Source organism: Microsporum canis, genomic scaffold (assembly GCF_000151145.1).
Source record: "Microsporum canis CBS 113480 supercont1.4 genomic scaffold, whole genome shotgun sequence".
NCBI classification, from domain to species: domain Eukaryota; kingdom Fungi; phylum Ascomycota; class Eurotiomycetes; order Onygenales; family Arthrodermataceae; genus Microsporum; species Microsporum canis.
In genome coordinates this window covers 1,922,417-1,946,573 of record NW_003299166.1, presented here as the reverse complement: position 1 = coordinate 1,946,573, position 24,157 = coordinate 1,922,417, and the positions used below count along the sequence as shown (strand labels likewise).

Here is a 24,157-nt window from a genome sequence, read left to right as displayed (position 1 = left end):
TTCCTGACAGCTGTCCTGACCATAGATTCGGCCCAGCAAGCTGCCAGAGGTTCGATTTTACTCTTCTATTCGACTCGGCCATTCTCTTAACCCTACCATTGGCGTTGATGATTCCGCTCGCTATCGTGTGGCTCTCCTTTCTGCACAGGAGGAGGGTTAAAACACGGCCACACCCAATCCTCAAGTCTAAAATAGTATAACTATACAACTATATACCCTTGTGGAGTTTTATGGCAACATCAGGTAGTGGGAACCGTATATAGCAGCCTTCAACTCGCATTTGTGATACTCTGGGCCTCAAAGCCTTCGGTTCGGACGAGCATTTCTATTCCATCTGCTGCCCTCTCGTTTATTGACTCACGTTTAGTCATTCTTCTGTCCGTTGCAGAGCACCGGAGATCATACAAACCCTCATCATTACTGCTCTAGTCTTTTGACCGCTGTTCAGATCCGAACTCTCTTTTAATGCATGAATCCTCCATATCTACAATCCTGACCATATCCCTTGGTGCAAAAATCGTGCTGTTCTTCCTCGAGGCACAAGCGAAACATGGCTACCTCAAGGAACCCTATAACTCTTACTCACCAGAGTCGTCTTGTGGTATTCTTAACTGGAGCTTTCTTTTGTGGCTCAATGACCTGTTCATCACCAGCTTCAAGAAAATAATGACATATGAAGTCCTATCCAGGATCGATGAACGGATAGATTCTCGAGTCCTTGAAGAGAAAATAGGGAGAGCATGGGATGCCCACAGTACTATTATTCATTCCATTTATAATAATGTTATCTTCTTCGCTAACCACCCTGTGGAGCATTCAAATGGAGATAATACTTTGGTAACTGCAGCGGCAATCTGCTTGCTACTAGAGTGGCTATTGACTATACCCCCACGCCTTGCCCTGGTTGGATTAAACTACGCACAGCCCTTAATGACCAGTCGCGCTCTCAACTTACTCAGTAATAAGACTCCAAAGAATCCTGGAACTATGGTTATGGCTTGATTGGTGCGACTTCCTGGTATATACGGGGAAAGCAGTTAGCAGTTAAGTCAATCTCCCTCTCCCCCCACCCAAACCCTTTTTCCCCCACAAGGTTATCAGAAACTGGACGGGTGCTAATACATCCTCGCAGTTGGCCACCGTGCATTATAGGCAACGTGTCTTTAGAATAATCACAATGTTCTGTGGGGTGATGGTGACTCTCATATACAACCATACCATACAGATCCAGGATGGGCTGCAGTTTGAGGGTGCAGCTTTGATCTTAATGTCTACAGGTAAGACAAAATGCTTACTAGGTGTTTATTTATAGTTTTTTGATCAACTTCAACAGATATTGAAAGTATCGTAGACTCCCTCGAGCCAATGAACGAAATATGGAGAAGCACAATTGAGATTGCCATCGGAATTTGGCTCCTAGAGAGGCAATTAGGAGAAAACTGCGTTGTTCCTATTATCATCATTTTGCGTAAGTATCTATTCCGCTTTGTGCTTTGAGTAGCCGGATAATACTAATTCGTTAGTTTGTACCTTTGACTAGGCTTTTGTTACTAAACACATTGATACGAAAAGACAACTATGGAGTCAAGCGATCCAAGAACGTGGATCTACAACGGCATCTGCACTGAACTCTGTCAAAACTATAAAATTAATGGATTAGGCAAACGGGTCATTCTATGAGTATTCTAATGCTAATACATTACAAGCAGGACGCAAAAAGCTTTTTGTTCGAACTACCGCTTTCAGATGGATTTATGTGGCTCATTATCGATCCTACACTCCTTGGAGCAGCATTGAACACCACCCTTGTTTTGAATCAATCGTTACAAAAGTTTATTAGATCATGGACATCGCTAGAGACATCTCTGGGAGCCATTGCTAGAGTCAAGTCATGCATTGCTTCGACACCAACAGAGGGCCATCCCGGAGAGGACAGGAAACCTCCTGCGGTACGGCCAAGTAGGGGTGAAATCAAGTTCGAGTCAGTGTCCGCTTCATACGACGGAGTTTGCAGGGCATTAAGCAACATCACAATGCGACTACAACCTGGTGAAAAGATTGGCATATGCGGGCGGGCTGGTAGCGGGAAGAGTTCTATAATCCTAAGTCTTCTCTGGCTACTCGATATATCGACCAGTTCTATTGTTAAGAATACTGCAAAGGAAGACAAAGAGATAACACGTACTACCACCGTGTGTGGCAAAGCTGTCGAATGCCCTGAGACACTAATTGGCCAAGCTGTTTGGCGTGTAATTCCTCTTCCATCTAACAGCCCGTCCTTGCATACACTCAAACAAAGAAGGGGAGTAAAAAGGAAAAAGAACTTAGTTGTAACTGCCGTGAATCATTCATGCAGGCTCCAGCTGGTTTACATCATCCTAGCTCCTGGAAATATTCACCTTGTATTATAACTAACAGCCGCCCTTTTTATTACTAGGTGCCACGCTCCGCTAGTTAGCTAATCTGTTTCGGCCCTCTCAGTCGCCAAGTAAGTAACAAGTGTATGGTGGGTTAGCTGACTACTATGTAGCCATGCACACTATCACGAGATTTCTATGCCAATATGCGAGTCATATATTAGTTAGTTATTCGTCATGCATAACGAGGTGCTATATATATAACACCAAAAACTTTACACGCAATAAGCATAAATTAGAGTTCCGCCGCGGAAAGTCAAATCAACTCAAAGAACTTAAGTTTCATAGTCATGGTATTCAGCCAAGCTAAAAATATGTACATTTTCATGTCATTCTCAATTTGAGGATTGCACTGCATCCGTTACGTAAATTAAGTACTGCTAGGCCCGATATTCCCGTTATGTTGACCATTTTTTTATGTATGCAAGCTGTAAAGTATAACTATTTGTCAATATCTGCTCTTCGGTCAAAAGTCGAGCCCGTTGATTGGCGGTAGAGAGTAGTTATTTATTGTTGGTGCTATTTAACTGTATTTGAGACAGGGGTTTGACGTAAAATTCCTTTTGACGTAAAATTACAATAACTATTCCATAGGGTATTACAAGAAGATAAGAAAAGAAAGATAAACCAAACTAGAGTCATACATAGTAACTAGTTGTTTACTTGAGCTCCGTCCAGGATCGAATACAGCAGAATTACATAGATTCTAGTTAATTCGGCCGTGTGAGGCATTAATTAGCACAAACGCTAGCCAGTGTTCTCCTTTATTCTCTGGTCTAACTAGTTGAACTGCACCGAGCATCCAAAAAGTTCACATTGCATGGAATAGTTATTGATAACAGATGATAGTGTCGTCACCGTCATAACATCATAAAGATGCACAACAAAATGGCCAGCTAATAGTTACAAGCATCTGGTAAGTACCAACCTTATACACTACAATTATAAACAGCTACATGAAGCTGGTCTTGTGATTCCATAGCGTAAGTGGTCTAGCGCTCCTGCAGTCTTATGAGTTGAGAATATCATGTCCGTTACTGCACAGACATGTGGAAGTAAATGTAGAGAGCATTGTTACAGAAAAAGGGATAGGAAAATTCGATGGGTATATTGCGCTATATGAACCCATAGAGTACTGCGCGGAGATGTTGCTTTCAAAAGGCGAAAACTACCAATCTGACGCGATCAACACAGGAATCCGAGTTAAGTACCTAGAGTGCGGCATTACTGTCAGATAAAAGCTTAATATGACTATTTAGCGCTGTTGTACATCACAATACCTGGGGAGATTGTTAAAGAGCTCCTTCTCAAGGTTGTCGGGACCGTCTCTTGGAAGTGGAACCTAGGATCTCGGGACCTTGTGGCTGTGATATCAGAGCGTGTCATCCTTTCTCCAGAGTATGGTTGTACATAGTCAGACGAACCATGTAAGGATTTATTGAACAATCATGTCATCTCATGTCTGATGATATTCTACCACTCAGCAGTTTGAAGAAGAGCGCACCATACAGGTGCTCCGTACAGGAGAGGTTGATAAACGATAAGATATTTTCCATGCACCTATCAATGATACGAGAATCGGTGTTTTCATTAAATATTTTGTCAGAATCTGCCATTCGGCCAAAAAGGCGAGGGACTGGTTATATTTGACTCAAATTTCATTAAAACTGCACGCTTTCATAAAGACACGCGGGTTTTATATCATGTAATATATTTATAAACTATTTTTATTGGTTGAGGCTTAGAGTTTACCTTACTAGGTAATAATTGTGTATTTTACATGGCTTACCTAAGAACCTTCTCTTAAGGACACGCACTTTTGTCTCTTGTGGCACTTCTTATATCTACTACCTGCTCTTCTACTGCCTCTTATTATCTCTTCTATTGCTCCTTATACTAAACTATGCTATACACCTCTATTACTACAATACCACTTCTACAAGGTTGTTATAGATAGCGAGAGGTATGACAGTTAATGCTATAAGAGAAAGTGTGTGTCCTTAAGGAAATAACCTGTATCCATATAAAAGAGCCCTTTGTCAAATATCTCCGCTATAATTGGTGGCATCGTATTATGCCTTAACAGGTATACAAACGTTTTTCAGCTATCGGCCGCATACATTTCTCACGAGGATTAGCGCTATCTATAAATCCTGCAGTTTCTCAATGAGGTTGTTGCTCCGTACTCCGTGGCCAAGGAGCCTGGAGAGCGCGGAGTCGATCGGGATAGCTCCGTCTCCTTAATGTATATATATATGTGTATATACATGGGGATGCAGAGTACTCCGCGGCCAGCACTATCAATGTTAGTTTCTCTCCAGTTTATATATACAATTCAGCGATGATCGCTAGGAAGGCATATACAGGCTGTGAGAAGGCTGTCCATCTTCCTTATTTATCCTTCCAAAAATCTAGACTTCGAGGACTATACGCCAATCCTGCTAGACGAACCATCTCGACTACCAATGCACCAGCGTCTTTTGACGATGAGACCGACATTCTTGTCGTGGGAAGTGGTGCAGCAGGGTTGACGGCTGCGTTAAGAGCGCAGTCCCATGGCCTTCGAGCCCTGGTGCTCGAAAAGAATGAAGCGATCGGGGGAACAGCCGCCTACTCCGGGGGTGCCATGTGGATTCCAAACAGCTATCTATCCCAGGCTGCCGGTGTAAAGGACAGCAAAGAAGATGCCTTTCAGTACTTGGAAGCCACAATTGGGGATGTCGGGCCCGTGTCGTCTAAAGAACGAAAGGTCGCCTTTCTCGATAACGGCCCGCGACTAGTGCAGTTTTTACAGAAGGCTGGATTCCAATGGCGTCTCGGGAAGGGAGGGTGTCCTGATTACTATCCGGAACTACCAGGCAGTTCGATGTTTGGCCGGACGTTAGAACCAGATATTTTCGATATGGGCAAGCTAGGTTCTTGGAAGGCTCTGGTTCGAAAGCGCCCAGGACCTCCTATCGCGGCATTCGTTACGGAATCGAACAGTGCCTTAAAGATGGGAGCTTCCTTCAAGGATTTCACCACTCTCTTGAATATTGTGCTGCGACAGGGGCTACGGACTCTCCTTGGCCAATCTCCAGTGGCGATGGGACAGTCACTGATTGGCCAGCTGCTTTACCTCAACAAGCAAGCTGACACGCCAATACAGCGGAATTCCGCGCTGGTCGGCCTGATCATGGACAGCTCGACGGTAATCGGGGCTACGGTCGAACAGGAAGGCCGCCGGAGAACCATCCGCGCTTCTCGTGGTGTCCTCCTTGCCGCAGGTGGTTTCTCCCACAACAAGGAGCTGAGAGAGAAATGGGGCCCTTCGCCGGCCAGTGTTGAATGGACGAGTGCTCCGCCCGGCGATACGGGAGATGCAATCACAGCTGCCATGAAGGTTGGCGCTGCTACTGCACTTTTAGACGATGCCTGGTGGGGACCAACCATCATCTGCCCCGTACTTGGAACGCCTATATTCGCCCTCACAGAGCGAGCACGTCCATTCAGCGTCATCGTCGACTCGTCAGGATCTCGGTTTATGAACGAAGCGGAACCGTACACGGATGCTGGTCATCATCAGTACAAACGACATCAGAATGTCAAAGCTATCCCAGCCTGGCTTGTTGTCGACAGCTCGTTTCGCAAGCGATATAATCTAGGAAACCTTTTCCCTATCCAGCCAGACCCAAAGGATGGCCTGAAGGCCGGCTACCTTTATAAGGCAGATACCATCCAAGATCTAGCCAGGCAGATCGACGTTGACGTCCAAGGCTTAGAGAAGACACTACATCGGTTCAACGGAATGGCCAGAGCTGGTGTAGACGAGGATTTCCGGCGTGGTGTCTCTGCGTTCGACAATTACTTTGGAGACTCTAAGATTGGTCCCAATCCAAACCTGGGGGCTATTGAGAAGCCACCGTTTTACGCAGTTCGCATTGTCCCTGGTGACCTGGGCACGAAAGGAGGCTTGTTAACTGATGAGCATGCTAGAGTGCTCAGAGACAGTGACGGGAAGCCAATAGATCGCCTTTATGCGGCGGGGAATACCAGTGCCAGCATCATGGGTAGGACTTATTCTGGCGCCGGTGCTACTATTTCCCCTGCAATGACCTTTTCTTTTATTGCCATAGACCATATGGCTTCTTCAAATAGTGCTTGATAATAATGAGAGAATCTACTCTACTCTATATTTTAATGACAAGTGCCATATATATACAGTTCTTTGCCATATCTAGTACAACACCCATAGGGAGTGGAAAACGGAGCTTCAGGTTAGTAACTTGTTGGGTCCACCAGCGAATCCCAACCGTTCTCGGTCGCCTTCTATAGATTGCCAAAAAAAAGAAATACAACGATACTTCTCGCGCGTCCTCCTTTGATAGAACCTCGCCTCCGTCCTTTAAAAGATAAACCACCAAATACAAATCAATCATTTCTCGGACTCAGCACCCCAGCTCCATTGTTTAACGCACGCTAATTGAAGTTCTATCTGACGATTGATTTGATCGTGAGTTCTAGCCAGAACAAGGCTTTTCCTGCTGCATAGTCCTATTCACATATCAGTATAAAAAGCCGATATTTATTCATCTCAGCATACAACAGACCCCGCCCATTTCCTCTCTACGTCGAGTTAGTCATATGAGATAAAAGATAGGTAGGTAAAAGCTTACTCTTTGTTAACACGAGGAGGGCATCGTTCTCCAGTCTTCTGGTATACAATGCACCATGCTTCAACTATGCATTTCGCATGCGTGCATATGAAAGTCTGCATTTTGTAGTCGCACATATTCAATCTTAAAACCTTCAGCAGTATATGATCAGTTGGGTAACAAAAATATATATCTTAAAATACCAGCAGCCTTCCTGAATAACTAAGCTTAAGAATTATCCATACAAGCACACTCTTACGAATCGTTATCTTAGATCCATTGGGTTATGGGTTATGGGTTAATGCCACTATGGATATCCGTTGAAATAAACCCCAATTTCTTGTAGCCCTGCGTCTTTGCCTATCAATGGAGAATCTGGGGATATGGGGAGACGGGATAACTTGGATCCATTAACTTATCTCACGTATACCTACCTAAAGAATTAAGACTACCAGTCAGATAATCCACCCATTGTTCAATTCTCCGTTGGAGGTTTATTAATCTGCCGGAGGCAAACTTCACTGAAAACCGTTAGTTTTGCCTCAGGGCTGAGCAATAAGGTACCACAATCTAGGTCGTCTATTCCTTCGACGAGGCAACCAAAAGCCCAGCTTGCGAAATTTCAAACGGGAGGGCGAAGTTGTTACAGCTCATCGAGCCAGATGAAGGGAAGCTTCAGCATCAAAGTTCTCTGTTTGGGAGTATAAGAACCAACGGACGCTGACTATTATTTAGCATGATGACGCCCCCTGGGACAGTTGAAGAACTACATCTCCAAGCAAGACCATCCATCCTCATGGACGAATTCCCATGCACTCTCCACCATGCAACTTACACTGGGAGGACATCATACCAAATAAAATGCCCAAAGCCCCCCGCCAGGTGCACCAGCCTGTCAGGAGGCTGTGTTGGGGAGGTAGGGTTTGTCCGCAGGAACCTGTGTTCAAGTACAGAAGTACTGGTATGGAGAATTTCGACGGTCATTTCACAGCCTGCACGCTTTGGCAGTTAAGAGTCGGAGGCTCACATATATCTCCTTGCAAATACTCGTTGATTCCATAAATAATCCTTCCTTGAAGGCGAGCTGCTGTTGGATTACCCTTCATTTCTCTACACCAATTACAATGGCCTCCTTTAACCAGTATGCCCAATTAAGGATCAATTTACAGGTGTTTGTGTTAAAGATTCAATGAGAGATGAGTATTCTTTCAGCCAACCCTTCCGATCCACCCTGGAAGATACCATGGATAGGCGATGTAAGGTTGAGAGAAAGCTAGAGCAAGCTATCATGCACCACCTTACTAGTGGATTGAATTACAAATACACCATATTCATCCCGCAGCGGCCGCTACAACCATACAGAACAATCCACCGCCTAACTCGCAAGTAATGGCCCTAGCTAGTCAAATTAAAATCTTGGAATGCCAAGGTAGTTATGTGAAACGGATCCTTCAAGCCCAGAGCTGTCCCCAAATAATCATGCAGGAATTATGCCCGAGATTCTTGACTCATAATCGCCTCGACAAAATCATAGCCAAGATCGAATTTTATTCCATCCGGGTTAGTGATATTGAATTCGTCATCTTGGCCAAGTCATGTCAGCTAAAGATCCTTGCTTGTGGAGGGATTGAATGTACGTACACCAGTCTTCATCTGCTTCGGGATGAGGACCAATAAGCCCAACCCAACCCTTTTGGAAGGGAGTAACTGAGGCAGCAATGTCTCCGTTACTCGAATATGTGGCGACTATCACGGCTGGCGATCCCTTCGCTATATCGATATTTGCTCCCTCTTGAAAGTACATCCATCGGCCTTTATCTTGCTCACCCTTACGTTCGCCAGCCTGGAAGTTCCAATCTAGCTGGATAACGGTATCCGATTCATCTTTGACCTGTGCGCCGAACTGTTCAATTTCTGCATCTGTGTCGCAATTTTCCGGAAGAATACCGAAACCGGGGCCGTTTCCTGCGAGATACGCCCCAAGACAGAAGCCAGCATATCGACCCCCATTAGCGACAAAGTCACGGATAACGCTTTCATATTCCTTCATTAATTTCCACGCAGGAGCGAGATCTATGATGAGTGAATAAAGGGTGCCATCAAATAATCGAATTAGACTGTTAAGAGAACGTACCACCGCCCCCAGGCTGCGCATAGAGATCTATATTTTCCAGTGACTCCTTGTTTAGTTTGATCGTTTCATAGGGTCCACAAAATTCAACTTCAAAGGCAGAAGGTGAGTTTTCCAGAAGCCTTTTCACTGCTTCAGGGCATTCATCGCATGCAGCTGGTCCCCGGTACACCAAGGCCTTGGGGCGATTGTTCCTCTCTGTCATGGCCGGTAAAGTAGGAGAACAGTGAATAAGACTCAACTGCAGCGCAGTAATAATGATAAGCTGAATGGCCTTCATCACTGTTTTCATATATTGCCTTGGTCCTTTGGTGTTTGTACTCCCGTGAGCTTTTCCTTCTCTCTAGAGACGTTAACCCATCCCTTTATATATATCTCGAAATGACAGGCCATCTCCAGTGCCAAACAGGTTGCGTAAGCTCTGCATAGCTACTAAGGGTATTAATCCTCCTGGATGTATGTGAAAGGATTTTGGCGCTGAAGGATTGGTAGTTAGCGTATATAAGGAGTCATATTAAGCTCGAGTCCTCAGGTTCGGCTATAATTGTTTCAGGTCATTAGAGTTGCCTCCTGTTAATAAACCCCCGTCTAGGAGTAATACTGCTATGTATGTAGGCTTCTCGAAAGCTGCATCATGACGGCCGCTCAGCTGGCAAGATACAGGATGTAGCATGACGTTCGAAGCAGGTTTAAGTAACGTTACTTCCGTATTATATATGACTAAGCGATCTGCTGATTAAGCCAAGTGATGCACGTCACGCATGGGGAAACTTGAAGTTCGTCAATTGATGATTCTCCAACTTCATTCTCTGGGGGCTTTGCTATCAGAGAGCCCACAAGCCTACTCGTTATTCTTATCTCATCTCGACTTATTGTTATATGGAAAGTATGGAGACGGCGGTTCCGTAACGTATCTTATCTTTGTTCCGTCAGTTTAACCTTTTAGTTATCGCCTGATACGGCTTGGAACTAGACGGAAGTGCAAGAGACCTCACATCACCGCCATGCCACGATAGTAGAGAGTCCAACGTGATATACATACGAATATCCATCATCGAATACAGCTTTAAACATGGCATTTCGTCTCCCAGATCAGACGCCACAGAGACAACGCCCTTATCCCAAGGCCGGTCGTGCTTCTACGACACCGCCAGATGTACCCCAGCCCAACGCGAGGCCGGCCGAGGAGGACTCGCAGGAATGGGTTCTATTCTCTCCCGTAGAGGCCAGGTCCACGATTACTCATAGCAATACCGTATCTACTGAACGAACGCCTCGCACAGCTGGTCTGTCGCGGTTGAGCGACTTTGGATCTTTGGATACGGCCGCCCAGTCATCAGGTCCGATTCATAATGGGAGAAGTGACGTGGAAATAGATGATGAACAGCATCAGGAAGGAGTGCAGGAGGACGACATTACGGAGCTGGATAGCCTTGATGACGGACTCCATGCCTTTCGCGAACCACAGCTAGACCAAAGCGGAGGTCCAGCCTTACTACCTACTCATGATGGATTGGGGACATTCTCACCCTCTGGGCCGAACGTACAGGACCAGTTATGGCAGCACGAACAGTTTAATCCTAAGAAAATTGGCGAAACGAGACAGAGAAGCGGCTCTAGCGTTCAGAGACATCTCGATAACGCCAATGAATCCCGATGTATGGGCATAGGGATGGAACGGGAGAGGTGGCAGAGAATCGAGCAGTGGCGCATGGAACAAAGTAAGGTTCTATTAGAGGAGATAGAGAGGGAGACCAGACGACGCAGACAGAAGAAGCGAAGAGCAAAGGGCAAAGGGCCTGCAACTACACATACACTTCAATCGACCACCTCAGATGATACCATGTCCAAAATGGACACGCCGCTTAATAGCAGTCAGGCAGAGCTTGATGCTGCTCTTGATACGACCTCTAACGATGATACGGACTCAGATGAATCGTTCTGGCAACGAATTACTCGCAGGGTGATCAATGGCCTGATGGGAATTGATGACTCCCTTCTTGCCGTCATATTCGGCGAGTCGCTCATCACCGATATTCCTGAATTGAATAAATATGCTTCAACGCAAAACAACACAAAGAATTCCCGGGTTGTCACTGGAAACAAACGAGCTACCACATCAGAAATTGGCTGCTCTGGAAATGTGGATGAAACCATTAAAAACGCGATGAGCTCGTCCACGAGGAGTGACTGGTGGCAGGAACGCTTGCTTGAGCGAATCGCCAGAGAACTTGGCATTCTTGTCCATCAAATTTACGAACACCCTGGAGCATTTACAGCGTATATGCGGACCAATATTGACCCTTCATCGGAATATGCTGGCATGCCCGTTACTCAACCCATCACTACACCCACCATATCAGCCACTACGTCTCCGCATGAATCATACTGCAGCCGCGATAATGCATCCGTACAATCTCCTACTTTTATTCCAACTTTACAAGATGCCGCTACATCTAAACACGCTGCTCTCTGGGGCATCGAAGAGGGCACACCAACACAAGGAACTGAGGTTAATGATCTACTAGAATCTGAACGTCGAGAGCGTGATCATGAATACTGGGAGCGAGAACTGAACATCAAGATGGTTTTCCGGTATCTACGGAACCGCTTCGCTGCATCGGCAACTGGAAACACCAACACCAGCAACAGCACCAATACTGACTTTACCTCTCCGCAGCATAAAGCTCAACGGCAGCGCCAATACGATCCCATCCGCGCAGCCATTATCCGCCAGCATCATCCCCTAGTTGCTCGTGCAGAAGCAAACTCACGCTTCCGCCACCATCAATCTACGCGTATCTACAGGCACCACCACCATATCCGTGGTACTGCCAGTTCGAGTTGTGCAAGCCAGAGCCAGAGCACACGCAAGTCTGTGTCAACTAAACGAACTATCGCTGGCGGCAGTGGTTCCAGCAGACATTATTGGGATATTGGGGGCAGTGCTGGAAGTAGCAATGCCCCGGTGGCCGTAGGCGGTATGGGCAGCTGGGGAGACGTTTAACGTCGGCTAGCCTCTATCCTGGGCCTGTTTATTTGTTGATTGAATTGAGTCAAATTGCATACATGAATCTTGGGTGTATCTGCAAAGATGTCGGCGTTTTCGGCCTAAGACGTGTATTCTGAAGTGATGCGAGTTTCATTACTCTAGTTATTTGACCGGAGCAGTTGGTTTGGGAGTCACGCCTGTCTTACATATTTTTATTTCATTTTCGTTCTATATTTTCCTTCCTTTTAAATGCCACGAACCAGACGACCCGTCGTAATCAAGGACTCAATTTTTGGACTTACCATACAGACCCGACAAGATACATAGATTAAACCAAGTCACCACCATATATGCATCGACCTCAATAACTGCTTCATAGAAGGCGCATATAAAAAGCTTGGGTTAAAAACAAGTTTCCAGGATAGTTCAATGTGAGAAAAAAGAAGATATTATGCTCATTTTTTTGTCATTATTTTGATTCATTTATTCCTTTCTGAGATATCTTTGTGGATTGCCTCAATCAAAACAAGCAAACAAATTTAACCTCAAACCCCCCAAACCCGCTTGAAAACTCATGCTCTATGCCTCCTGGGAAACATTCTCATAAGCCTCTGGGAATCGTTGCATGTTCTTCTCAATTGGACCCTTGTTTCTCAAGAATTGCACGTAAGCACCGTCGATCTTAACACGTCCCTCCTGTCGGAGGCGGACGTATTCCTCTCGTCGAAGAGGGGTGAAGCCCCAGTTCTTGGAGACAATGATCTTTTGGCGACCTGGGAACTTGTACATGGAACGACGGAGAGCCTCGACAGCGGTGGCACGGTGAGCGTCACGAGTGCGGACGGAAAGAAGAATCTGGCCGATGTTGACACGGGCGACGGAGCCGTTGGGTTTACCGAAAGCACCACGCATACCGGTTTGCAATCTATCGGCACCAGCACACGACAACATCTTGTTGATACGGACGACGTGGAAGGGATGAGCACGGACACGCATATGGAAACCTTCCTTTCCGGCAATCTTGACAAGGTACCTAGTTTTCCCATCATGTTAGTCTCTAGCATAATGTCGGGTATATTATCAGGTGGTTTGACGCTCACTTGTTGGCGCAGATACGAGCAGCTTCGAGAGCCTCAGCACTCAGCTGTTCATATTCGTTGGAGACCATATGTACGCAGAGAGGGAAGTCGTCGACATTGGCCTTCTTACGTCCAAGATCGAAGATTCGGATCTTAGGGTCTGGGACACCACGGTTGAAACGGGACTTGGGGTATGGCTAGAGATTGTTGAGTTAGCTATCGTTCCAACTCATAGAGTTATATCGTCCAACATCTCCCGGCGACTGAATCTCAAATTGCGGTTTTCACGATCAATATTTCACCCCAGCACAGCATCCCAAGCGCAACTTCATCGAATATCCAGATTTCCAATCTTTTCCATATGCAATCCACCGGGAACTTTCAACGAAATGTTGTAACAGGTCAAACCCACCTTGTTCTTGCAGTAGCGGTAACATCTTGCGGGACGGCGCGCCATCTTATCTGTTCGGGTGTGTATAACGAGCACTTCCTGCGAACGATAAGGCTCTGAATCTGCGGGTTGGAGGAGGTTTGATGGTTTTATAATCTCGACGAAGGAACAGAAGAAGTTTCCTTTTCCCTTTTGGGAGGCGACACACACACAAGAGAATAATTAATAAGCGGGTTGATTTCCAAGCAAGCCCTAAGCCCTAACTTAATGCCCAAACAGGCAATTTCAAACCTCCGGCTTCCATGAGACAATTTTTCCTCTTTCGTTTCTACGACTTCTTGTTAGGATAATTTCTAATATTGAGAGCCCGACGGCTCCTGTTGCTGCTAGAGTATTCTATGAGCTGGTATGAGACACTAGTGGCCGTGACTATCTGCTGGTTAAGATCGAGTGAGCGATCTCTATACTGTGAGATTATACTCAGCGTGGTTTGATGGAGTGTCTCAACCGATACCGGAAAGGAAGAGACTCAGCGGAATACTCTTTTAATCTGTCCTGTTGTGAAGGCTAGGTAATCGGGTATGGTTGCCCTCTACAGGAAAAGGACGCCTATGTTCAGCCACCTAGCTATACGTTCATGGAGTAGAGACCGCCCCCCTAAGGAAGAAATGACTAATTGATTGTATACCAGTTCCGACGTATTACATATAGTTTAATCCAGCAACCTCATCTAGCTAGAGCTCGTTTTGCTCATTCTCTACACCGGAGGAAAGATTATGTCATCTACTATCGGTCTGAAGCGACGTGGTGTTGACGTTGGTGCTATACCTTCACCGTGATCGTAGGCGCAAGGTTAAGAGATTTTGTAGTTAGTTTGCTGCCTGCATCAAATCAGGATGCCCGAGGGCCAGCAAAATATTGATTGCATCTGAACTCTGTGGAGTAATCATTAAAATATGACCAAGAAGGTTTCTATATAAAGCCCGTAAAATTCTAAAGGAACAAAGCGACAACGAATATTCCAAATGAACCGTATCCAGGAGTAGCAAATACTCGTTATATGTTCCGGGAAAAGACCTCAAGAAAACGAAACTAAGCCGGACATAGCACTCCAAAAGCTAATAGGAGCCTCAAAGGACCCAAAATCAAACTAGAAATAAGAGAGAGCTAGCTTTGCGCAGGTTCGCTGAAAGCTTGTCGAAGTTTATAGTTGTATTCTTCTTTATCTTTTGTCTTTCTGCTAATAATGTCGGCAACGTTAAATGCCCAGTGGGATGTCATGATAAGACAGTATTGCTCTTCGTTATATAGGCCTTTCCCGAGTTTCACCTGGATTTTATCATCAAATCAACGGAAAATGGCAGCAGTATTTCTTAGCGCAAGTGAGAACCAAAAGGTACCTATCTCCCACCCTTTTGTCATTATTATTGATAGCTGAGATCCCCGCCCAGTATCGGGTTTATCCCGTGCTAAAATTTGTCAATTCCATCCATATCGTTTTATATTCATCCTCATTGATAGTATCAACGAATTCGTATAGGCGCGGGATAGAAATACCATGGTTCTCTTGAAGCCATGTATAAGTTCCAGCCTCGCATCTAAGTTTCTCGTCGACATTGCCCGGCCTAAATACTTCTTCAACTTTATAGGGAAGAGGTAGCCGAAGAAGGACGCGGTTTCCAGGTCGTCCAGCTTTGAATAGTAACCGGGATACATAGATTGAAACTACCCGAGAACCATCGATCTGTTGAATCTATATTGTACTTTGAAGGGTCAACATTTAGATGATGAGCAACGGTGTTCTTTATCCATTTGTCTTTACTCGCGAGCTCTGCAACGAATTAGTTTTGCTTATCGAAGTACCCAAGTCTGTGGAGAATATTGATCTCCTTGTCCTGGGCGGTAGAGTAGGAAACCTCTTCTCGGAGGAGTCGTCGTTTCGTAGTAGCAGCTTCTGATGTGTCAACATGAGTGGTCGTGCTCAAGTTGGCGGATGTGCTTGAGCAGCGAATTCTACCTGTATACACACACATGGAGTACTCCGTACTATGTAGTAAATTGAACCTGGGAGTAACCGCATGTGGACTAGCGTGGAAACCATTGCCTTTGAGGCTGAAACTGAATTTTGCGTGCTTTGCAAGTTGTAGCCTGAGGCAGACATAAATATCAACCGAAGGAAAGATTTGTTATGGTTTTGGGTAGAAAGCGGCTGATATATAATAATATAAAGAAGGAAGAATGTCACTATGGTACCAAGCGAGAAACCCAAGGGGAAGTCATTGAGTTACAACTTAAGTACGCAACGTTGAGAGTATCTATGTGCTCGCTGCTGGCAAAGCATCCCTCATGTCGATATCTACATATATAGGGGCACTGCTAACGTCGCATGCCTTTGCCTGGGATATATTGTTAGGTAGGATTGCCCTAGAGTGGGAGGAAGCAACGCACATACGCTTCCTATAGACGGTTCGTCAACGGTGTCATCAAACTATGTATATACTCTTAAGCAACAAGTAAGAGCAACATTTTCGTCCACCATGACAGGTATCTTTCCTGATGACTACAATACTCCACGATTGCTTAGTGGATGAAGGGAGGGTCACTGTGAGCATGACCCAGTCAGTACGAATTCATCTGTCGGTGTCTGCTTCCCAACGTACTGAATATAACCAATTTGACATGTTAGGCTGACACCAACCTAAGAATTTCCCCGCTCACGCACTGCCGGGTCATGCAGAATAAAGGCTCGTTATGGTATATTGCTGATAAATTCAAGGTTACCACCCGTGTTGGTGGTAGAAAGCTTTTTAAGGACCTCAGTCTCTGGAAGCCGCTCAATCCTAGATCCCAGATGACATGGGGAAATGCAAGCAGATGTTCCGTTCCTTATCTCGAGGATGAACATTGCGCCCAAGGAGGCAGACTCGATCGCTGTTGGTCCTTCTAAAGCTGGGTATTTCCCCTATCCTGCCAGCGGCCTGATATATCGTGATGGGCAGATGAGGTTTCTGGTGACGTGGACCAGCCCATGTCTATCGCATGATCATTGGAAAACATTGGGAGATGGAGTGGAGGGCCGGTAGGCTAACTGGGGTGATACGCTGCCGTTTGATATTTTGAAACGGTCTATCTCTACGGAGTACTCAAAGCAAACCTGGGGCGGTCACCATGGCGATCTAGTCTTCGAATATGACCGTCTCAGCTATGCGTTCATTGTACTGCAACGCACTACGAAGAGACCGAAGACTTCTCCAGGAAAAAAACGGCATCACCTATGCATCCCTTTCAACACTCCTGAATAAGAAAAAGAAGCATAAAGTAAATGCGCGAAAGAAATATATCAGGGAGAATAACACGCTCAGCCACTCCAATGAGCATATCAGAGAAAGCCCCTAAGACAATAAATCATCTTCACGGCCTCCCACACGCTGTCCAGGCTCCAAATGTTTCACCCTCAATGTGATACCAAATGACGGGCTTGCCGGGGCAGGTAAAATGCCCCAGAAACTGATAATGATGCTGACGTACTCTTCCCCGGCAAGAATGTTACGGATGACAGCTGCTTCTTTTTCTTCCAGGAGAACCGGAAGTTCAATGTCAAGGTATATGAAAACCCGAACCCATCCCTGGGCTGTTGAACAAGCTCACCCACACGATGACGCTGTCGAGTCCTGCATGTGGAGGGATCTCTTTGCCACGGAGGCGGTTCCTTTATAGCCAGGGAAGAGAGAGCTGGAGCAGCTTCAGATGGCGAGTTACCTTTTGATAAGCTGCATACAAGAAGTGTCATCATACTTGATGTAAGCCTCTGTAGACAGCGAACTATGTTTCTCGAGGATATATCAACCTCCCCTGGCTTCACTTCTCTTCCTCTCTTCCTCTCTTTATTTTACTGTCTTTTCTTCATCTTCTTCTCCTTATTGTCAGCTTAGTAAGAGATCCGCCGCGTCGTCGCCTCTGATTGGCGCCAAAGACGCATCAAAAGGTCTTAACCTGCGGCTTTCCATGGGTTTTTTTTTTAATTACGGGGAAAAAGCCAGGATAAAATAACCAAAAAAAAGTACGCCAGCCAACAATAATCATCAGGCACAAAAGTGAAAGAGAGAACATCATGAGCAGCGAGTCGAGATGGCCGCATAGCTTAGTATTCACGATCACACAGCAAGGCGCATTCTAGACGTTGCTTTCAGAGACATCTCTCGGGCTTTAAAGAACAAGGGACTCCAGGGTGTACGGAGTAAACAACGGCCATCTCCTGTTTGGTCGCTTCAGTTTCAAATCAGCTTCATCGGGACTCGAGAGGAGTTGCTGTCTCTACGTGTTACGAGGGCCAATCTTCTACGTGTACAAGCACAAAGAGGTGCAACATCTCGAGATGGCGACGCCCAAGAAACCATCGTCTCCCACGCCAGCTGGCCGAAGGACGTCAACGGACGCTCAAACAAGCCCAAACGGACCACGAAAGGCCTCCCAGCCCTCTGAGAGGCATGCCACGACGAATGGCGTTGGTCGCTCGCCGTCGACCAAAGGGTCACCAGGCCCTGTCTCAGCCCGTGCCGCAGCAGCGAAGAGAGCCGGGCTGGGCAGGTCGAACCTCAGCATGAGCAGCGTACCGCGAAACTACCCGCATAGCAACGAAGACGAAGAAGCCAGAGCAGCAAATAATGCACTCATCGACGACCTGAAGGAGCAGGTTCAGAAAGCTGAGACCGTCTCGGACCAGTATCGGAAACAGCTTGGTGTGCTGCAGATGAGACTCGACGACGCTGTCAGCGAACAGAGCCGGTTAGAGGAACAGGCACACGAGAAAGACGGGCTGATAAACCCGTTGCGTGACGAGATCAAGGAGCTGCAGCGACAGATCAGGGATCTGGAACAGAAGCACGAGACTGAACGTGAGTCGATGATGGCGGATAAAGAGAACCAGACGAAGAGGGAGGAGGAGCTGGAGTCTACCATCCAACGATTGAAGGAGACCATCGCTCAAAAGGACTTTCGGATGGGTGTTGACGGCGAGCGCAACCTTTCTCGTTCACGTTAGTTCTTTCTATCTATTTATTTTTTAATTTTTTTTTTTTTTTTTCACTTTGATACTGATCATAAATATAGCGAGCTTCCGCAATCGCTCGTCTCCAGATCTTGAAAATGGGCAGTTTGCACCGTCGTCATCCCAGCTTCAGCGCAGCCCCTCGAGAACCAACTCCAAGCTGATACTACAGAAAGACAAGCTGATCGAATCGTTACGGCTTGAGCTGGCAGAGGCGCAGATCAAGATCGTGGAGATGGAGAACCTGGGAGGAGGCCGCCAGCAGGAACTCGAGAGGGAACTCCTGGAAGCTCGTATGGCTAATGCTCGCTTAATGGAGGATAACGAAAGCTACCAGCTTCTCCTCAGCGAGCGGACCTTGAACGGCGACTTCACCAAGGGAGATTTCATGCATGATTCTAACCCCCCTGCCGAGGCGAATGGAACCAGCGGTTCTCTGGCCGATGAGCTAGATTCCATCGGCGAAGGGGGCGAGGATAACGAGAAACGCAAGCTGGAAAGCGAGCTGAAGAGCCTCAAGGACCAGAACAAGGCCTTGAGCTTGTATATCGAACGGATTATAGGTAGACTGCTACAACATGAAGGGTTTGAGCATATCCTCGACAAGAGCGACACCGACACTGCGGGTTCCAAGGGGGGAGCAAATAAAGACAAAGAGCTTCCTCCTCCTCCACCAGCCGAGAAGAATGACGCAGCAGGACAGTCATTCCTCCAGCGTGCCAAATCCGTCGTAGCAGGTCCGCCGGCTCGTCCTAAACCGAGACCAAGCAGCCAGCTCACCCAGTCTACGTCTAATACACACTCTCCTCCGCAATCATCACCTCGCGAACCACCCACCCCGTCAGCCCATGAAGACCCAAATACCGCTCCCAGAATCCCCCTCGGACGCTCTCGGACAGTTCAACACCGTCGAACGAGGTCAGACCAGCTGGACGCCTCCAACCCTGCGGGTACCGCAAACGTCGTCGGCCAGATGTACCGTGGTCCTCACAGCGGTCGCTCCCCGTCCACCGGCCCGTTAAGCCCAGGAATCAGCCCGACGCTATCAAACAACGGCCCGTTCTTCACTCCCGGTGCGACATCCAAACGCTCATCCGTAGCAACCGCTCCGGGAGGCATAGGAACATCCATCTCCACGCGAAGCGCTGACCGTCGTTTCAGCGGCGCCGCAAGCCTGAGAAGCGACCGAAGCGGAGATGTTGGATCGACTGAGGGCGGTGCGTCTGCCAGTCCGCCGCGCTCTGGGCCTAGTATGAACAACTATACCGGTGCAGTGATGCAGCAGAACAAGCTGCGGCCGTTGCGTCTGGTGCAGGAAACACAAGAAATGGATGCTGACCCACTGGCTGACGATGCTGCGCGAAAGAAGGCGAACAGAGGCAGTTGGGCTGGCTGGTTTAATCGCGGTAGCTTCACGCTATCTGATTCCAGCAACTCCCGGCCGTCATCTTGATTTGCTCTTTTTTCTTTTCATTTATTTTGCAATGCAAGCACCAGCTTCACGCCTTTGGAGAGAAGAATCTATTTCGAAATGATGTATTAAATATTCCCCCCCCCCCCCCCCCTATTTGATGCTATTTACTATGTTCTTTTTCTTTTGTTTTATCTTATGCCATGCCATTTTCTATGAATATTTCTTGTCTAATGCTTTGATCTTGGACTCCAATGCAAGCCCGGCTGCAAGTTTGTCTATGAATATACCCACGTCCTATTCTCGGTTCCTTGTCTTGCACCGCATCACCTTTCTTGCCCCGTACGACATGCTATATTCTTGGTATATCCGTTTACCAGCTACCACTCTTAGCTAAGTCAACAGAAATAAACCATATTAAAGAGTATCCTTGCCCAAATAAGTAGTACCGGACGCCCGACTTGTATAGCAATGCGCCTTTGAACCCGCATAGTCGGGCCGGGCGTTGTTTGGCCTTGCACAAGTCGCGCTTGGGTGTGACTTGAGCAAACAGTGAGGTGACAAGGTAGTATCAGCGTAAATTAAAGGGGCAAATCTGTCCTTTAGAGTGGTAGTTCATAATAAATATGCCTGGCTCTGGTGTCCAAGGCATTATAGAATCATATCACTATTCGATCTTTCCATATCAAAGGGCCACCGAAAACAGAACAAAGGGTATGATGGATGAAAGAAAAAGGGTATGGAATGACCTTTCGGGTTTAGAGGATTATTTTTCCTCTCGATATGCGTCCTCATTCTATAAACGCCAGCATCAGCATATGGGCAGATTTCAGCATAGCGGAGGGCGATCGTTCGCTGACAGCTGGGTACGTCCTACCTGCGTCCCAACACAGGTAGATATCCTCCCGGTGCTAGACCATGGACCGCCACCGCCTCCCCCCTTCGGCACTCCAATCTGTGGTCGGAGTTATACCACGGAGCCACTTCTCTTTTTTAACCTGGACAACGGGGCAAGAAGGGCGGTTCCACTGGGATTCGAACTACCTTCTTGCCCGCCTTGCAGCGGGCCTATAAGAGACTCGGATCCTTTTATGAATGGACATAGCCAAGATTGGGAGGAGATGTGTGTCGATGAGGATAGCGATGGGTACATGGATGAAGTTGATGATGAAGAGTTGGCCACGAAGAAGGACGGTGCTGAAACTGAAACGGTGATGGGTGGTCAGCAGGTGCCGGGTCCAGAGAAGCCATTTGAAGATTTGGATGGTAGCGAAGTGGAGATGGGGGATGATGGTACGAACATGTCGTTGCGAGAGACAGTGAAGATGTTGAGAGGGGAAGTCGAAGAGTTGAAGAAGAAGATGATACGCGAACGTTTGGAATGTCAACGCCTGGGAAGTATTGTTGAGGAGATGATGGAGTACCTGAAGAGGGAGGAGCATACCCACTGGGGACACAGGTCCGAGCAACGAGCGAACTTCTATCATCACCATAATCACTTTGGTATGAGGCCTGGCGAAGCAGGCAGAAGAGATACCGGTCAATCACACAGACCTAGCACATACAAGGCACCTCCTAGGCCTTCCAAGTCGATCGATGATTATAACAACGCCTGGAAATCAGTTTCTGACAGCAAGGATGCGTTAGGGGCGCGTGTAGCTATTCCATGGCCAACGAGCAGCCTCCAAGCGAGTCCTCTGTCGCAGCATCCACAGTCACAAAGCGGTTTTCTAAGGCCTAGTCACCTGCCAAAGGAGATCAGGGAGAATATATTTCAGCTCAGGAAGTGGAATGCCTTTAGCTTCTTCGTTCAAGCGTTTGGTCTGCATCCGCTGTATATGCAAATTGACGGTGCCAGGGGTCAAATAGAGGGGCCTGAAGAGCCACGGGAGGCTATATTGTTTGATATCCGGGTCCAGGGGGCGTCTAGGGAGAGATTGGCCGCGCTGAAGGCACAGTTGGTGCAAGAAAAGCTGAGATGGCATCCAGACAGGCTGAAGAGGCTGTCTATTGGCTTCAGGGGTGAGGAAGAAGAGACCGCAAAGGCTGTCTTGAGTGCTGTCCTGGCTAGCTCACAGGCCTGTAACAGGTGTTTGAACCTATTAGGCTGATTTAATATAGCTGACTATATAATAATGTGGATATCAATAATATATGTTAATATTGATATATATATGCCGGTAATATGGATTATATGACGTTGATACATGGATGTATGTTGATATGATATTTTGCAGAGGACATAAAAGGCCCTGAGCAGAGAGACCATCAACACCCGGACGGCCCAGTGGCGTAGCGGTCTAACCACCTGCACGCCACAGGAAAGGCCGGGAGTTCGAACCTCGCTGCGGACGAGAGAAAAAAAGTCAGGTTTGAGTCCCTTTGGGGACTTGCCTTTGACTGGCTTTCTCTCGTGACCGCAGCCTCTGGCCAGCACCAGCCGTGGGGGACGCCCCTGGCTGGTAGCGGTGAGGGGGGCAAGGAGTAGTACCGGCTCTGCAGGGCCTGGTACGAACCTTTTTTGCTTCTCCTTTTGACGTTCTGCTTCGCCAATATAGAAGATGTTTTTGGGTGGTGAAGGTATAGAGTGAAGCTATATTTGGATAGACCTGGCTGGTATTTTTATCATATTCAACAGTACAGTATACATTTGAGATATATTTAAATTCATGACATATACGTATATATAAATATATTATATGTAGATATATGTTGAACAAGAGATCTTCTTGTTATTATGATTGTTGTTGTTTTCTGTTCTTTTGATGTTGAAAAAGGAGGAAGTTGATATCACGTGACAAATCAATGAAGCCAGCAAAGAAAGTCGAGCAGAAGAAGATAACAAACACGACAAGACAGCACAGCGAAAGCTATACAGACAGTCAAGATGCCGGCTCCTCTCTCCCTGTTCTCCGTCAATGCGGTCCTTATTATGGCCACCGACGACTGCTCCCGGATATTCGCAAAGTACTACTCCGCGCCTCACCCACCAGCTGGCGTAGCTGCAGAATCGACAGACTACCCTGGTGTAAACCCCTACCCGACAGTCAAAGACCAGAAGTCGTTCGAGAAGGGTCTGTTGGAGAAGACAAACAAGCAGTCGAGCGATATAATACTTTACGATAACCGCGTGGTCGTCTTCAAGTTCGAAGGCGACGTCATGCTCTACGTCGTTGGAAGCGCAGAGGAGAACGAAGTCCTGCTCTATAACGTGGTCGTCACCCTCAGAGACTCTCTCAGTATACTGCTGGGGTATGCATTGGCTCGTTTGATTACCGTATAATGAACCATAGAACTGACTGAAGCGGCTTATAGGGGATCAACTGATAAACGCACCATCGTTGAGAACTACGACCTTGTCTCTCTTGCAATTGACGAGATTATCGATGACGGCATCGTGCTGGAGACGGACCCTGTTCAGGTTGCCTCTCGTGTCAGCAAGGCTCCTGCGCAAGATGCTCCAAATATGAAGAACATAGATCTGTCTGAGCAGGGGCTGCTAAATGCATGGGAGTTTGGAAAGAGAAGGCTGGCAGAACAGCTACGACAAGGCCTATAAAAAAAAGTCATTCTGTGCCGCTTTTCTTCCTTTTCTATCTATCTATTCCACAGGGTTTGGCATAGATCTTTTCATTTTCTTGCCTTTCTTATGACGTCCTATCTTTTGGTGGGCATTATGGCGTAACGGCTGATTCTGAATGAATGTCTCTTTTATATTTTATCTTGCCTGAGATGTGGTGTATGTTTACCGATCACTCTAATACAGATATGCCCCTGGCATATATTTGGCTGATATTCTGTTCCTCTTTTCTCTTTTTATCCTCGCCGCTTGATCTATCCTAGCTATTAAATTTTGGCCCATGGAAACACCTTACCAGCTACAAAACGTATCTAAAGGAGTATCTCCATCTGTTGCAAACTTATTGAACACGCTGGGGTGCTAAAACTTTTTGATATCGATCTTTGATCGCTTTGTCAGCCGCCGCCTACGTCACTTTTGTTTTGTTCAATATTACTCACATTTAAATATATTTTGTTGTGCAAACCACGACGGA

General features: G+C 46.7%; 10 protein-coding genes across 10 annotated transcripts; 7 read left to right on the top strand and 3 right to left on the bottom strand.

Moving 5' to 3' along the window:
• Window positions 1–465: 465 nt before the first annotated feature.
• MCYG_04703 (conserved hypothetical protein) lies at window positions 466–3,831 on the top strand (the record flags this gene model as incomplete). The annotated part of the gene is made up of 9 exons (XM_002846920.1): window positions 466–754; window positions 848–990; window positions 1,226–1,277; window positions 1,334–1,468; window positions 1,573–1,601; window positions 1,710–2,192; window positions 2,459–2,488; window positions 3,321–3,333; window positions 3,677–3,831. The coding sequence occupies 9 exons, from the start codon at window positions 466–468 to the stop codon at window positions 3,829–3,831; spliced, it is 1,329 nt and encodes a 442-aa protein (XP_002846966.1).
• Window positions 3,832–4,684: 853 nt separating this feature from the next.
• MCYG_04702 (FAD binding domain-containing protein) lies at window positions 4,685–6,561 on the top strand (the record flags this gene model as incomplete). Its single annotated transcript, XM_002846919.1, has 2 exons — window positions 4,685–4,722; window positions 4,833–6,561. The coding sequence occupies 2 exons, from the start codon at window positions 4,685–4,687 to the stop codon at window positions 6,559–6,561; spliced, it is 1,767 nt and encodes a 588-aa protein (XP_002846965.1).
• A 1,978-nt stretch (window positions 6,562–8,539) lies between these two features.
• On the bottom strand, window positions 8,540–9,387 carry MCYG_04701 (conserved hypothetical protein; the record flags this gene model as incomplete). Its single annotated transcript, XM_002846918.1, has 3 exons — window positions 8,540–8,634; window positions 8,693–9,124; window positions 9,186–9,387. The coding sequence occupies 3 exons, from the start codon at window positions 9,385–9,387 to the stop codon at window positions 8,540–8,542; spliced, it is 729 nt and encodes a 242-aa protein (XP_002846964.1).
• Window positions 9,388–10,254: 867 nt separating this feature from the next.
• On the top strand, window positions 10,255–12,189 carry MCYG_04700 (conserved hypothetical protein; the record flags this gene model as incomplete). Its single annotated transcript, XM_002846917.1, has 1 exon — window positions 10,255–12,189. The coding sequence occupies one exon, from the start codon at window positions 10,255–10,257 to the stop codon at window positions 12,187–12,189; it is 1,935 nt and encodes a 644-aa protein (XP_002846963.1).
• Window positions 12,190–12,642: 453 nt separating this feature from the next.
• MCYG_04699 (60S ribosomal protein L10) lies at window positions 12,643–13,757 on the bottom strand (the record flags this gene model as incomplete). The annotated part of the gene is made up of 3 exons (XM_002846916.1): window positions 12,643–13,207; window positions 13,275–13,450; window positions 13,666–13,757. The coding sequence occupies 3 exons, from the start codon at window positions 13,708–13,710 to the stop codon at window positions 12,754–12,756; spliced, it is 675 nt and encodes a 224-aa protein (XP_002846962.1).
• A 1,346-nt stretch (window positions 13,758–15,103) lies between these two features.
• Window positions 15,104–15,805, bottom strand: MCYG_04698 (conserved hypothetical protein; the record flags this gene model as incomplete). The annotated part of the gene is made up of 2 exons (XM_002846915.1): window positions 15,104–15,397; window positions 15,692–15,805. 2 exons carry the CDS (start codon window positions 15,803–15,805, stop codon window positions 15,104–15,106), a joined length of 408 nt encoding a protein of 135 aa, XP_002846961.1.
• A 376-nt stretch (window positions 15,806–16,181) lies between these two features.
• Window positions 16,182–17,361, top strand: MCYG_04697 (uncharacterized protein; the record flags this gene model as incomplete). Its single annotated transcript, XM_002846914.1, has 7 exons — window positions 16,182–16,188; window positions 16,229–16,266; window positions 16,331–16,581; window positions 16,649–16,712; window positions 16,785–16,920; window positions 16,964–17,005; window positions 17,042–17,361. 7 exons carry the CDS (start codon window positions 16,182–16,184, stop codon window positions 17,359–17,361), a joined length of 858 nt encoding a protein of 285 aa, XP_002846960.1.
• A 658-nt stretch (window positions 17,362–18,019) lies between these two features.
• On the top strand, window positions 18,020–20,144 carry MCYG_04696 (conserved hypothetical protein; the record flags this gene model as incomplete). The annotated part of the gene is made up of 2 exons (XM_002846913.1): window positions 18,020–18,680; window positions 18,754–20,144. The coding sequence occupies 2 exons, from the start codon at window positions 18,020–18,022 to the stop codon at window positions 20,142–20,144; spliced, it is 2,052 nt and encodes a 683-aa protein (XP_002846959.1).
• A 776-nt stretch (window positions 20,145–20,920) lies between these two features.
• MCYG_04695 (uncharacterized protein) lies at window positions 20,921–22,213 on the top strand (the record flags this gene model as incomplete). The annotated part of the gene is made up of 1 exon (XM_002846912.1): window positions 20,921–22,213. The coding sequence occupies one exon, from the start codon at window positions 20,921–20,923 to the stop codon at window positions 22,211–22,213; it is 1,293 nt and encodes a 430-aa protein (XP_002846958.1).
• A 776-nt stretch (window positions 22,214–22,989) lies between these two features.
• MCYG_04694 (coatomer subunit zeta) lies at window positions 22,990–23,661 on the top strand (the record flags this gene model as incomplete). The annotated part of the gene is made up of 2 exons (XM_002846911.1): window positions 22,990–23,354; window positions 23,418–23,661. The coding sequence occupies 2 exons, from the start codon at window positions 22,990–22,992 to the stop codon at window positions 23,659–23,661; spliced, it is 609 nt and encodes a 202-aa protein (XP_002846957.1).
• Between the last annotated feature and the right edge of the window lie 496 nt (window positions 23,662–24,157).